The sequence below is a fragment of the Periplaneta americana genome, chromosome 11 (assembly GCF_040183065.1).
Source record: "Periplaneta americana isolate PAMFEO1 chromosome 11, P.americana_PAMFEO1_priV1, whole genome shotgun sequence".
Lineage (NCBI taxonomy): Eukaryota > Metazoa > Arthropoda > Insecta > Blattodea > Blattidae > Periplaneta > Periplaneta americana.
The window spans coordinates 11,874,156-11,889,419 of record NC_091127.1 but is presented as its reverse complement, the minus strand read 5'-3'; the positions used below and the strand labels follow the sequence as shown (position 1 = coordinate 11,889,419).

General features: G+C 33.8%; 1 protein-coding gene across 3 annotated transcripts in view; it reads left to right on the top strand.

Moving 5' to 3' along the window:
• Positions 1–13,742, top strand: part of LOC138708807 (organic cation transporter protein-like) — a 366,346-nt gene extending 352,604 nt beyond the window's left edge. For all 3 annotated transcript variants that reach the window (XM_069838997.1, XM_069838998.1, XM_069838999.1), the window contains 2 exons: positions 1,907–2,043; positions 7,902–13,742. In XM_069838997.1, the coding sequence (XP_069695098.1) occupies positions 1,907–2,043; positions 7,902–7,980 (216 nt within the window). In that variant the 3' untranslated portion in view covers positions 7,981–13,742. The remainder of the gene's footprint in view (positions 1–1,906; positions 2,044–7,901) is intronic.
• Positions 13,743–15,264: the final 1,522 nt, after the last annotated feature.

The following is a 15,264-nucleotide window of genomic DNA, read 5'->3' as shown; positions in this document are numbered from 1 at the left end:
GCTCTCAGTGAACAAGGCTCTGAAATCAGCTACAAGGGTCGGTCCGGTTTTTTTTTACTGTACATTATACACACCTTTTTTTTCAGAAGTAATATTTTTGACTTAATGTGTTTTGCTTGTAAACCGACGATTTGCCGTCAGTCAGGATAGCCAAGAGCATAACTATATAGAACCTTGCTTGAGAATTTTGTTCACAGTCTTCATATTTTCACTGTTTCTCTACTTATTTTAAGCCCATATTGTTGGATCGTCTTTAATAAATATATCTACTTAGACATTATACCACACTACACTAAGGCAGCGTCCCAATGTAAGTCGTTTACAACATGGACTTATTTTGAAGGAAAAAAATCGTTATATTCTGGAGGCATACGGTGTAAAATAACTACTGAAACTGAATTGAACGTATACCTACTATTTTTTTTACTTGATTATTATTTATTTTAAGAGGGAAGTATTATATGATATTCTTATTGAATTTGGTATTCCCAAGAAACTAGTTCGATTAATTAAAATGTGTCTCAGTGAAACATACAGCAGAGTCCGTATAGGTCAGTTTCTATCTGATGCTTTTCCAATTCACTGCGGGCTAAAGCAGGGAGATGCACTATCACCTTTACTTTTTAACTTCGCTCTAGAATATGCCATTAGGAAAATTCAGGATAACAGGCAGGGTTTGGAATTGAACGGGTTACATCAGCTTCTTGTCTATGCGGATGACGTGAATATGTTAGGATAAAATACACAAACGATTAGGGAAAACACGGAAATTTTACTTGAAGCAAGTAAAGCGATCGGTTTGGAAGTAAATCCCGAAAAGACAAAGTATATGATTATGTCTCGTGACCAGAATATTGTACGAAATGGAAATATAAAAATTGGAGATTTATCCTTCGAAGAGGTGGAAAAATTCAAATATCTTGGAGCAACAGTAACAAATATAAATGACACTCGGGAGGAAATTAAACGCAGAATAAATATGGAAAATGCGTGTTATTATTCGGTTGAGAAGCTCTTATCATCCAGTCTGCTGTCCAAAAATCTGAAAGTTAGAATTTATAAAACAGTTATATTACCGGTTGTTCTGTATGGTTGTGAAACTTGGACTCTCACTCTGAGAGAGGAACATAGGTTCAGGGTGTTTGAGAATAAGGTGCTAAGGAAAATATTTGGGGCTAAGCGGGATGAAGTTACAGGAGAATGGAGAAAGTTACACAACACAGAACTGCACGCATTGTATTCTTCACCTGACATAATTAGGAACATTAAATCCAGACGTTTGAGATGGGCAGGGCATGTAGGACGTATGGGCGAATCCAGAAATGCATATAGAGTGTTAGTTGGTTGACCGGAGGGAAAAAAGACCTTTAGGGAGGCCGAGACGTAGATGGGAGGATAATATTAAAATGGATTTGAAGGAGGTGGGGTATGATGATAGAGACTGGATTAATCTTGCACAGGATAGGGACCGCTGGCGGGCTTATGTGAGGGCGGCAATGAACCTTCGGGTTCCTTAAAAGCCATTTGTAAGTAAGTAAGTATTTAACGACGCTATATTAACTATTGTGTTATTTAGCGTCGATGGAATTGCTGATAGTGAAATAGTATTTGGTAAGATAAGACCTAGGATTCGCCATAGATTACCTGACATTTGCCGTACGATTGGGAAAAACTCGGAAAACCCCAACCAGGTAATCAGCCCAAGCGGGTATCGAACGCACTCCCGAGCGCAACTCCGGTTCAGAAGGCAAACGCGCTACCGCCTGAGTTACGCCGGTAGCTACCTATTATTCTGTTATTAGAATTAGTGAAGGACAGAGTTGATAACGACAATTAATATTATTTGCAGTGCCTCTTTTTCCAAGAGTGAATACACGCGCGTTATTCATTTTAATTTTCTTCGCAGTCTGGAATGGACGAGCGAGTCCCCATGGGTGTCCTCGGCGTGTTCGGTGTGGTGGGGGGCCTGAGTGTGCTGTTCCTGCCTGAGACAGGCGACCGGCCGATGGCGTCCACCCTCAAGGAAGGCGAAGAATTACCAAGGTACAGTACAGCTAATTTTAAGAAGGAAAAGTCTCACAGCACATATTGCCTACTGCAAGCAGTGTAAATTATCAAATTATCATGGAGTAGGGCTGTATAATCTCTTTTTTAGTCGGTTATTTTACGACGCTTTATCAACAGCTATGGTTGTCGAGAATGGAGAATTATAAAGAAATTAGTATAAAATGTATGAACTAATTATATCTACATATATCATTATCATACATAAACAATCGCATGTGATGTCAAATGAAGACGATTCAGTTACATTTATAAATTTGAAAGGGTTGTGAAATTGCTACGAAAAGATTACAGGCGAAATTTGTAGCACAACATTTTAACATGACATTGATTATTCGCAATTGAAAAGCCTCCTCAACCTGTAACAATGTGATGTTATTATAATCTATTTCGAGTAAATCGCCGTTTTGAATTATTTTCGATAAGAAATCTGTTAGACCTATATTCAATGTTCATAATTCTTGCATGAATCAGCTCTTAAAATACTGAAAAGACTTTAAATAAGGAAAATACAAAGGCATGAAGGCTAAACTGGAATTTGCGACAAAAATCTCGACATTTAGAACAAAATCCAGACTTCAAATAATAATAATAATAATAATAATAATAATAATAATAATAATAATAATAATAATAATAATAATATTATTATTATTATTGATCATGGCAAAATCGTTTACTGAAAACAAATACATAGATCTATAACTACTGCTGTTCACGGCCTTCTGATTTGCAGAAGGCGACCTACGATCTCTACATCTTGGTCAATGCATCGTGCAGGGTTATCTACATTTCGCTGACACTGAGTGTGGCTAGTCTCTCTGTCGCAGTGAAAGGAGTATGTTCACGGCCACATATGTAGAACACACATGAGCGCTGATGGTTCGATAAACATGAATAATTGCAGTTGTACGCATTTAAAATTGGTTTTTAATTGAGTTTAGATGAACCAGGTGTAAAACTCAAGACAGCTATTTCAATATTTAGGCCTGATTTTCACCAAAAAAAAAAAGTTCTATGCGTATGAAAATTTATCTTTACTAGTTAAGTTGTTAAGTAACAAGAAATTCACAATTTATTTTCTAGTTGTGATAGATAAAAATATATTAAACATCCGGGCTAGAGGTATCAAGAAATGATTGTTCACCATTTTTTAACAGAAGGATATTTTTTTTATTATATGTTTGGCACAGGATGCAGAAACTCTTCAAGATTTTATTTTTATAACAACAATGTTAGAACTCTGTACAACAAATCAAGAAAATTGAAGAAGAAATAAAAAAGATACGATTTATTATTGCGATTTCTGTCACCAATTGCTAACAATCAACATTAATTAATCATTCTAACTGAACGTAAAATGTGGACACCACAGCAAAAAGTGAAGTGCGTGTTTCGGCTAGCTGAATTTAAATGTTACCAGAGTGTCTGAACTCCAAACATCCAACCCAACGGCAAGCATTGCAACCATTAGACTACCTAGCACGATCTACAGCATAACTACATATTATTCAATATCATTTATATTTTCAAGAAAGATAATTTTGTCAATATTATATTTTGGCATCAAGCGAATCCCAAATCCAAAATGTAGTATTTTTTAATTAATTATTGATTGATTGATTGATTGATCGATCTATTTATTTATTTATTTATTTATTCTGGTGTAGTTAAGGCCATCAGGCCTTCCCTTCCACAACACCAGGACTTAAAAAACATAACTGTTCTACATTCAGGATCCTTGTGGTCACTCTCACTGGAGGGCTGATGATTTAATCAAATCCTTCTCTTAGATACATTAAAAATTAAGCGATACTTCCTTTTCTAAATTAATCGTCTAACAACCTTAAAAGGCACTAAAAATAAAATCTCAGAATTAGGAATTTTAGTCCAAATTTCAGAAACAGATATGTTACCTTTCTTAATACATTCTAAAAACATTGAAGTTTTAAAGTTTTATCATATTATTTTATATATTAAAAGTGAATCGGAACCAAGAAATGAATGTAGATCATTTATCGACATATAGTTATGACCCATGGGAAAAAATATGGAAATGTAGGAATTTTCGGACCTTCTCTATACGAAATCTACAATGAGAACTAAGGCACAGTTTTTTTGCAACTGCTAATAGCGCTACCAACATTATCACTCTTAGCGGACAGTTGCAGAAACAGACCAAGAAGTTCATTTGCCTTCCACCAGATGGCACAATCGCTCACACTTAAAACCAACGGGTAAGAAATCTAACTCGTTGCTTTAAAACACTTTTCACTTGTTAGTCCGACGTTTAACATCATCTGCACACAGGAATTTCTGCTTATATGAAACTCAAAATTGTAGCCTACTTCATATTGCTAGGTAATTTTACAAAATTATATGAAAGTGGTATACATAGCATATAAAAATTAATATAGTCTATATGTATATTATAGATATTTCAATATTTTGCTTTCTAGAACATATTAATATCTGTAATTTATAAGTTCTGAAAAACATCAGGAAGTAGAAAAGCAGTACTGGGTACTGCATTTATAGACACATTAGCAGAGATGTTTATATAATTTTTTTCTCAGAAATGGATTGATAAAAAAAACTGAAGTGAAAAGAAGTTACATTTTCGGATCAAATGGCAACTGTATTCATGGCATGGTTACAAAAAAAGCTTACTTATTACCTCAGCTAACAAAATCATAACGTTATATCGATAATGCCAATATAAATTCATCAGCAACAAAATGTGAAACATTAAAAAAATAAATCTAAGGTCATTATGGTATTAAGGATCTATTAAAAATCTAGCCAGTAGGGCGGAAGTCTACTGACTCATAATTTTTTACAATGAATAGTTTAACAACACCAACAGTTATCATAATTTTATACTATATTTTATGCTTGAGTATTTTGTCGTTGTACTTTTCTTACGAAACATTTTTCCTTTTATTTAACAGTCTTCGTTAGAACCAGTAATTTCGACATCGGATTCAATAATTTATATTCTTATAATGTCTAAAATTGCCTCTGATTGAAGTTTTGGCTGATATGTACATCTATTATCAGGCAGTACATCTCACTTGACGATATGTGTTAGAGGAAGAACAATTGTTTGTATACATCTGAAGTCTGATTAGTGTAATATGTAGCTAATCGGCTATGTATGCAATGGAGGAAAAAGGAACTGGCCATCCTGCCCCATTATCTCCTGGCCTAGTTCCTAGTTGCCTCATAAGTGGTGCCTTGTTGGTATCACTTGTGAAATTCAAACAGTCTCATACCAGCGTTTTCGTGGTCTTCCCAAATTTCTCCTTCCTCTTGGTACATAGGCAAGAATTTGTCTAGATCATCTAGTTCGATCCATACTTTCGACATGTTTCTTCCACTGAAGTCTATATTGTTGAACAAAATGAACTATAGGATACATTTTCAGTTCTTTCAGTATGTCTCCATTTTTACGGTGTTCGAAGAATGAGCATCCCGCTGTCCGTCTCATAAACCTCATTTCAGCTGCCGTTAGCCTTTTCTCATCAGCTTTTCTGATTGTCCATGCCTCACTGTACATATAAGTCAGAACTGGACCAGCTAGTGTTTTATAGACTTTTAGCCTCGTAAGTTTTTGAACTGGAGAGGGTTTGAAGACGGTGTTGCTTACTCCTGTGATTTTTATAAATTTAGACACTTTTTTGCTTGGCACATCTACATCAGTAGGCCTAATATAAGATAAATTATAGCCTAAATAGTTGAATGAATTGGCACGTTCAATTAGTTTATTATTTATCATGATTTTACTTGGAATTGGATCTTGTCCTAAAAATGCCATGATTTTGTTTTCTCTGTTGAGATTTTCATATTGAAATTTGAAGCGATTATTTAAAGATTATAAACTGCCTTTTGTAGATCATCTTCTGTTTTAGCGATAGGAACCTGATCGTTGGAAAACGATAATGTATCGAGAAAAGTGTTTCGATTAATTTGATTTCCATCATGGTGACTTTGCCTCCAAATGTACAAAATATGATTCATATATATGAAAATAGAATAGGGGAAAGATCTCACGCTTGTCTAATACTTTCGTTTATTGAAGTATAGCTAGTAGTTCCGCGTTCAGTTCTTATGGCAATTTCATTTTGTTGATATAAATTATGGAAAAGTTGATTTGATATGGTACATTATCATGACATAAAATCTCAAAAAGTTTATTTTTGTTAACTTTATCAAATGCTTTTACGAAATCAATAAATGCTACGTATATTTCGATATTAAGATAGAATATTCAAAACGAAATCCCTGTTTTAACCACAAATCCATAGTTATGATCGAAAATGTTTGACTATTAGTGTATACAGGGTGTAGGCTAACACCTTTAATGTTTATAATTTCAGGAACATGTTCCCTGACACGTTCTACGTCGATTAAACCTAACATACCTATATCCAAAGTTCTATAGGTTTGGAGTATTTGTACCCCAAAGTTAAATATTTTGAGTTTAATTTTATCGCTGAATATTGAAAGAAGTAACACCAATTTCCGAAAGTGACATGTCTATGGCATTATTTTTATTATTACCATATTACATTTTAATATCAACTACTTGTGAGTATGAAAGAAGCAGTGCAAAGTTGAAAAAAATGTCCTTAAGATTCCAAACACTATACTTCTTGCGGAAAATATGATTAATTGTAAACAATTTTAATTTAATTTCTCTTAAAAGTAAAAGTAAAATTTCCTTCATTCACTGCTTTTCAAATGTTTCTTATGTATCTCTACTTAGTAATGTCATAAAATAGGCCTTGTATAAACGGTATAATGCTTGGAGCTGCAAGAAGTTCCATTTTTTCCAGCTCTGTTATCTCTGTAACCTCTCAATTTCGGATATAGGTATGTTAGGTTTAATCAACGTAGAACGTGTCAGGGAACATGTTCCTGAAATTCTAAACATTAAAGTTGTTACACTCTGTATAAACTATAAAACTTACGTAAGATAAGATAATAATATTGTTATTAAAAATTAAATATTTTTATAGTTATTAATTAAGTGGGGTTGGGTCTTTTTCATATACTTAATGGCGGTGTGGTGTAGATATTTATGTGAGTCATTCTCTTCAGTATTGGCTCGAGAGAGCGCAAAAATTGCAGTTCCTAAGGAAAAACCAAAAGGTATTACTTACTGATAAAATAAGAGGCCTAGAAAATTGTGTAGTCTCCCGATCATTTCAGCAAGATCTCTTAGCAGGATAAAATGAATTTACGCTCTACATTTCAAGCTCTACATGCAGCAGCTATACCAAAATGCTATGTCTATTGTTCGAAAGCATAGCAAACCTGATATTATTTTAACTTTCGCCTACAATGACCTGAAATATCTACGGTATTGCTTTACTCCCACATGAAAAACCCATTGATCGTCCTGACATTTTTGCTCTGGTTTTCCCGTTGAAACTCAAAAATTGAATGTGGATAAGTTCGAGAAAAAGTATTTGGCATAAAAAAACATTCAGAAGGAGTATGTTTCATTATGATGGAAGAATATAACTTTCAAGATGTCTGGTAATCTTCATTGAAAATAAATCTGAAAATATTTTATTTGAACGTCCAATGAACTTAGTTTGCACCATTTGCTGCACAAGCCACTAGTATTTATTATAACTATAACATTGTTCAATAGGTAGTGCAATTACATTGCTGTATTTTAAAACAGTCAATTGAAGACCAAGACAAAATATCCTCATTCGCGATCTCACGTGCTTTCCTATATGTTGCAACATTGTATCTAGGACCAAATTTCAAGTCACTTATTTATGAATTGCTTGTTAACTTTCACGATTCTTTATGTTTCTCAGGTCGAGAAGAACAAGCCTTGTGGAGAAACAGAGGAAGAAAAGCGGTGTTGGTAACTGCAATGGGTCATTCGCAGCTTGAAGACCTGAATCAGATGAAGATCAGCATTCAACGCAGAATGCTTATGATGGGGGAGGTGGGCATAGACGTGATTGACGTTTAGCCAAAACTATCAGAACTGTCTTAGACAGGACGGAGCCCCCAGAAACTTAAAATAAGTGGCTTCAAGAAGTAGTTTCATTAGTACCTGTGCAATTGCGACGGAATAACGTTTTGATAAAGACTTATTTATTTTTGTAACAGCAATATAGTATAAAGTGTATGATTTTAGTGTACAGTTTCGATTTAGAGGAATGATCACGTTTTATGTGTAACCACGTGCGTTACTTAGCAACCTAAACTTATTATACGACTGATTTTTATATTGTAAATATCAGACACCATATTGTATCGCTTGTGTTAGATTTCGATGAATGTTCGGAAATTACTTTTCCTACACGGCTCATTTCAAAAGGGAAACAACGAAACAACTCAAAATTATGAAAGTTTTGAGAAACCTACATTTTAAACCTTTATGTTGCTGTGAAAAATTCAAAGTCGTTGAAATTACTCCAAATTCTTTAATAATGTTTTATACAATACACCGTAAAGTAGCCAACATTGAAAAGGTTTATATATAAATGCACGTTTAACATTAGTTTAATATAGCAATTCCTTTGTTTTTTAGATCTTTGAACATGTATTTATATTAGGTGATTGTCAAGCTGGCCATGACTAGACCATGATAAACACGTGACTCCAATTCGTGCAGAAGCCTGTCTTTCTCGTTAGCCACGACTATATACATAGTTTTTTTTTTTTTCGTTGTTGGTAACTCTATAGCATCTATTAGATGCTTTATGGTTGTGCTAACAGATGGAGTTACTTGTCAACAATGTGACGCTGAAACGTGTGTTCAGGTTACTGCCCAGCGACAGTCCTGATGTATTTTTATATTTGTGATGATTGGTTAATTAATAATTAAGTAATTAGTAATTAATAATGACCAACAGACCACGGAGGCAGTCTCTATATACATAGTGTCATTAACTTAAGGGAGTATTCTTTGAGATATTTCAAACAAAAAAGTTTAATGTAATTTTTCTTGTTTTTACTTTCTTTTCTAGATAAAAATTGTTTTATATGAAACATTTCATAGAATGTTTCGGGAAAGCCATCAGTCAATTTAAGAGAGCAGAGTATTATGATAATAAATGATTGAAATAATTTTAGTTTTGTTCCTTAAATGTGCAGAAATTTGATCCGAACAAGTACAACATGTAAAATTCCTTTGCAGTACGAAAAGTTCGGATCAAATTTCTGCACATTTAAAGGACAAAACTAAAATTCTTTCAATCATTTATTATCATAATACACTGCTCTCTTAAACTGAATGAGCATATTCAGAATCAAATCAATAGCTTTCCCATAACACGTCGGATCCCGGCCACTTAGTCACTCGTAATGAGTGCACCTCTGCACATAGTGTGTTGGACTTTGTGCCACTGTCACACATCTGTGACACAGTACATGAGGGTTGGCCACTAAAGGGAAACTAAAATGTGAAACTTAAACTGAGAGGATTCAATCCGGCATCGGGACTGGAATCCGGTTTGGCTTAGTGGATAAAGCGTCAGCACGTAGAGCTGAAAACCCAGGTTCGAGTCCCGGTGCCGGAGAGAATTTTTCTCCGTTCTACCCATCCTTCATCATACGCTATGAAATGTTTTATCTAAAACGATTTTTATCTCGAAAAGGAAACAAAAACGAGCAAAATTGTATTACAATTTTTAACTTGAAATATTTCAAAGAATAACCCCCTGAAATTAGTGACATTACTTTTTATTTTGTGTGCTACAAGTCTGAAATTAGTGTGTTAATTGGATTTTTCACAGCAACATGAAGCTATAGAATAGTTTCCCCAAAACTTTAAATTTTGAGTTGTTTTCCTTTCGAACTGTCTCGTCGATATTTCCTGTTCTTAAAATACATATGAAAACCACAACATTTTGAAGTTTTGATCTAAGCAAGGAAGAGAGCATGGCCTACTATTCGTTGGAGCAGTTCCAACTGTCTGAAGCATTGCTGTGATTATTTGTGAGAAACAAGGCATTTCCAGATTTGAATCTGTTCGTACTATCGAGGCCGTTAAATTTGTAATTCCAATTAAGATGGTAAGTTAACTGGGACAGCTAGTGAAAACGCCCCTAACGATAAGTAGGCCTACCTTCGAAGGATTCATATGCATTTATATAAGAGGAAATAGCCAGTGAAAATTCCTTACGAATGACAAGTCCCATTCGCTTTCTGTCTTTTTTTATAGATGTTTTGTGACATATTATTAATTGTCCGTCATTTTTATTCTCTGGATACAGTTGAAATACACACTTAATAATCTCTAATTTTACGCAGAATGTATTGTATTGGTCGTGTGCTTGTTATTTATTTTACTACTTTCTTAGATTTAAGCTTAACACATAACAGTACATTATGCAACGAGCCTATAATGGTAGTAATTAAGACGCGAGTATGTTTATGAAACGAGCGCAAGCGAGTTTCATAATTTTCATATGAGCGTCTCAATTACCATTACAGTCAAGTTTCATACGACTTTTTATGCTCGACCATATTTCTAACTTGAAATTATTCGTAAGTATTCATGTTATTCTTATCTGACTGAGGAGCAGACGCGAAAGTATTGATTTTTTCCGAGAAACAAATGTCGACATTGACCTTGATATAATCTAGAGAGTAAAATAAACATTAATCTTGATATAAACTTGAAATTGAATTAGAGATTGAAAAACGAGATGACAAAAATTGAATTTATTTGAATATTATTTACAATTAACGCTAATTATTATAGTAACAGAACTAGTTGTCTTTCGATTGCATATCCGAGAATAATCGATACTTGCGCTTTCATATTGCTACAATGGTATTTTCCGATTGGTGGAACACCGGAACTTTAATGAATAGGTGTACTTTAATGAGGTCCATTAAAGGGTTGCTACCAGGTGTATAATTACTACATTTCGGTATGGTCGAGCATAAACACTTTAAATTTCCTATATGTCTGTCATAAAGAAACACACTGCTTCCTGTAAAGATCCTCAGTTAAAGTCTAGCTGCTATAGTCTATAACTTCAAGAAAATAAGGAACAACTGGATAATACGCACGGTAGAGCAATGTCGATAGTCGACTTTACTCGTAGGCCACTAGTCACCGGGCCGTACCGAGCCGTGTCAAACAAAAGACAATCGAAATGGTGGTAGTAAAATTCGCTCCATTAGTGAAGTGCAAGGTTTATGCAGTACAACGGTGGTGTTCTGAATGCACCAAAAGAAAATGCATTATGTAGCAAGATATTAAAGGGGGAGGATGGTATTTTTAAAACTTTTTTTTCTATTTGGTGTAAAATATTAATTTTTTGTATGTAGAGAGCTCATTGCTGTGGCAACTCAACGAAATAATATTTTGAAAAAAAAAAAAATTATTTGGGGGCCCAAATTTGAAAATATATATATATATATATATATATACACAATGCAGGGGTGTACTAAAACCGATATATCTGAACCGTTTTTAAAGATAGATTCAAACAGTTTTTTGCAATGTATTTTCAAAAGCATGTTCTACGAACTGTCTGTAACAGAATTTTGATATTAGTCCCTACGTTTGTAAAATAAACAATTATTACAATTCAATAACAATTTTCTGATTTCCTTTCTTGCAAACAAACGGACGTATTTTTAAAATGAAATCAATTAACAAAATTTTGTTACAGAGAAAAGTTTCCTAATAGTCTAAAGAATATATGTGTTCTAAATTTCATGCATGTATCTTTAATAATTCAGAAATTATATCCATTTTTGTCTGGCAATGTAGCAAAAAATATGAAGTACTGGAAGCTGATAAAAGCGGGCGTGTGATTTAAAAATCCATAGTGCAGGAAGTTTAAAAATGACGTCTCAACATCCGATAAGGGCATAAATACCCACAAAATGTTATGCAATGCATTCCACACATATCAAAGGGTATTTTAAAGAAAAAATTTTTTTTTGGAAATTTAATTTACCGGAAACAACAATAAAAGTGGGCGAGTGATTTTAAAATCCATAACGCAGGAAGTATAAAAATGGCGACTCAACATCCGATAAGGGCACAAATACCCACAAAATGTTATGCTATGCATTCCACACATCACAGAGTATTTTAAAGAATTTTTATTTTTTGAAAATTTACTAATTTTTCACCAAAAAATACCATCCTATCCCCTTAAAGTAGGTTATGACAACGATATAAAGCGGAAAAAAGGTGTGTTTCACGGAATATAATTTAAATAACGGAAAGTAAATTTCCGGTCAAAGTTCACCAAAACGTTAAGTACGCAATTATGACCGCGTTGCAGTTTTATTCGTGGACTAGAGAAAATATGTAGCCTTTTACGAAAAAAAAAAAAAAAAAACTTTTTTGGGCCATGAAATTATTCACCGCTTTAATTATTATATTATTGTTTATCGATATTACGAAACAAAAACTGTCATAAAGGCTATTATCGACTAGAAACAACGATACCGAAGAGATAAACCCATTCGGCCGTGATGAAACAAAAGAAAATGCGAGAGAGATTTTAGTTCGAGATAAAATGGACACACAATTTTGATGACCATACTGTTAATAATTGGAGATCGCTTGTAAGATCTAGCTTAATCTTCTATGTAGAAATGTCGTCCAAACAAATTGGTGGTCCAGGGAAAAATCATTGAAATACATGAGAGTAACAGCGGTGCTATCTCTCAGTAATGTTCAGAACGAAAGAGGTAGAGAGAAAAAGAAACAAATTTCTCTTTCTAACTACATCACAGACCAAAATCATGTTCTTATGTTGGCAACATTGTGTATTTAGTTAAATTTGGTCATAACCGTAACGGCACGGTTCAAAGCTACAGTGCTAATTCTCCAGTTTCGCGCAAATAATTAACATAAGTCTGATCTTATTTAATATATTTCATTACTTACACTGGTACTTAAACCTATTCAGAAATCCGCATTGTCAAGAAAGCAGCAAACTTATCAAGTGTCATTTCCAGTATTCTTTTTAATCAGTTACCTAATGACGCTGTATCGACTCCACGCTTATGTAGCATCGATAGAAGCGGTAATAGCGAGATGAGTTTGAGAATCTGCCATGGAATAATCTGACATTTACCTTACATTTGAGAAAAATCTTCGGAAAGTAATCCAACCGAAGCGAGATTTGAAAATACGATCGAGAATACTCTCGAAGCAGTATAGAGGTCTTATTCATTTTTTCTTCTTCAAAGATAGGGAGGAGTGTACAATTTCAAACCCAAAATTGACAGACTCCTTCGTACACTGGATTCTGCACAAAGCGAAACCTTCACCTTGAATATCACATGGATAATAGACAGTGCATTCTCACATACTCAGGGCAATTTTGAAGCACGAATTTTGCTTTGAAATCACATAAGCTGTGGATTTTCAATATGACAGACATTTTGGTAGCTTTAACACAAGAAATATAGTAATAAATTTATTCCAGTAATAGCTTCATTTATAAACGTTACGAGGTAGTCATAGCAGTAATTTATAAACTAGTATTCTCCTAGCATCTTCCTATTCCTTCCGTGAACGATGGTGAGCATATTGTAAATAAATTATGGAACTTGTGCATTCGTAATTCTGTTTTGTACTTAATGTAATTACATGAATTTTAATTACTCTGTATTTGTATTATTGCTACTGTGTAATATAGATACGTACACTTTAACAAACAAAATGTGTTATTTTTTAACCTCCTCCTTCCCAGTTTTCCTACATAATTTACCCTAGCAAAATTGATTAAAAAGTCAAAAGGAAACCTTTCAAAGTCAACATCAGATCGAAATTCTCAATTGAAAAGTAACTGAACGTTTAAAAAAATATACAGTCTGATCCGTTTTTATAAGTTTCTGAATTGATCAAAGTTGCAACACTTGCTACCAAGCTGACAATATCTAACAGATGTTTCATTATGTTCTTTCATTAATAACTAAAAAGCTAAGGATTTTCGGACATATGTTTATATCAACTTTTTTTCTTGTTTTGATGTGAGGAACATGCTCCCAATGTTTGTCAAAGTATTTTTAAAACATCCTGTAGATATTGACATAATTTTAAGTATAATATAGGCCTAAGCCTAAATCTAAATATACATTATCTGTCCTCTTTTCATAGCTCCCTGACTTTCATATGTAGCCAACTGTAAAATTATTGTTAAATTTTTTCATAATTATTTTGTAATAAAATAAATATTAATATATAGTTAAGTATGATATAGACCTAAATCTGTACTGTAAATATTTTGTAATAAAATAGATAATGACGTAATTTAAAGTATATTAAGCCTGTCCTCTTTTTCGAACAATGTCCTCCTTTTTGAAACTTTATGTTCTCTTTTTTTATCAATTTGAATCAGGTCACCTTACATTATAATGTTTTGGTTTCGTTGCCACGTGTACATTTTCGACATTATTTTGTACAAAAGTAAGTGAATATGATCAAGATTCAGAGTATTGATGAACGTAATTTATTACGTTATCCGAAATGGTATTTTATTTCAGTTTCAGAATATAACAGCAGTTCGTAAAGTGTCGTAAAACAGCCGATTAAAGAAACACGCGCGGGCTACTCTATAATATATTGAGACTAATATGAAGAGGAAAAATAGGAAAGATTGGAGAATGCTGGGTTTGCAGTGACAGACCAACCTTTGCACAGAAAACGCTACACCTTTCTGATAGTGCTATCACCTGGATGTACTCCTACCTTACTGGCCGCCAGCAGCGTGTCATATCTAATAATCGTTTCTCATCCTGGCGTACTGTAGACACAGGAGTTCCTCAGGGATCAGTATTAGGCCCGTTGCTCTTCTCTATTTATATAAATGGAATTTCCAACTCATTTAAGCACTGCAGATATCAAATATATGCAGACGACGTTCAATTGTATATTTCAGCCCGTCCCGACGCACTAAACGATAGCATTAATAGTCTGAATGAAGATCTTGATTCCATCTCTTCCTGGTCTCAACAATTTGGGCTTAACCTAAACGCATGTAAATCACAGGCTATTCTGTTCGCGAACCGTAGATTAATTCCTGAAGTCAACGACCTGAATATTCCACCTGTGAAACTGAATAAAATAATCATCCCGTTTAGCTCTACCGTAAAAAATCTCGGAGTACATTTCGAATCTAATCTCAATTGGGATACGCATATTAAATATACATGTAAGAAGGCATTCTCTATTCTCCATTCACT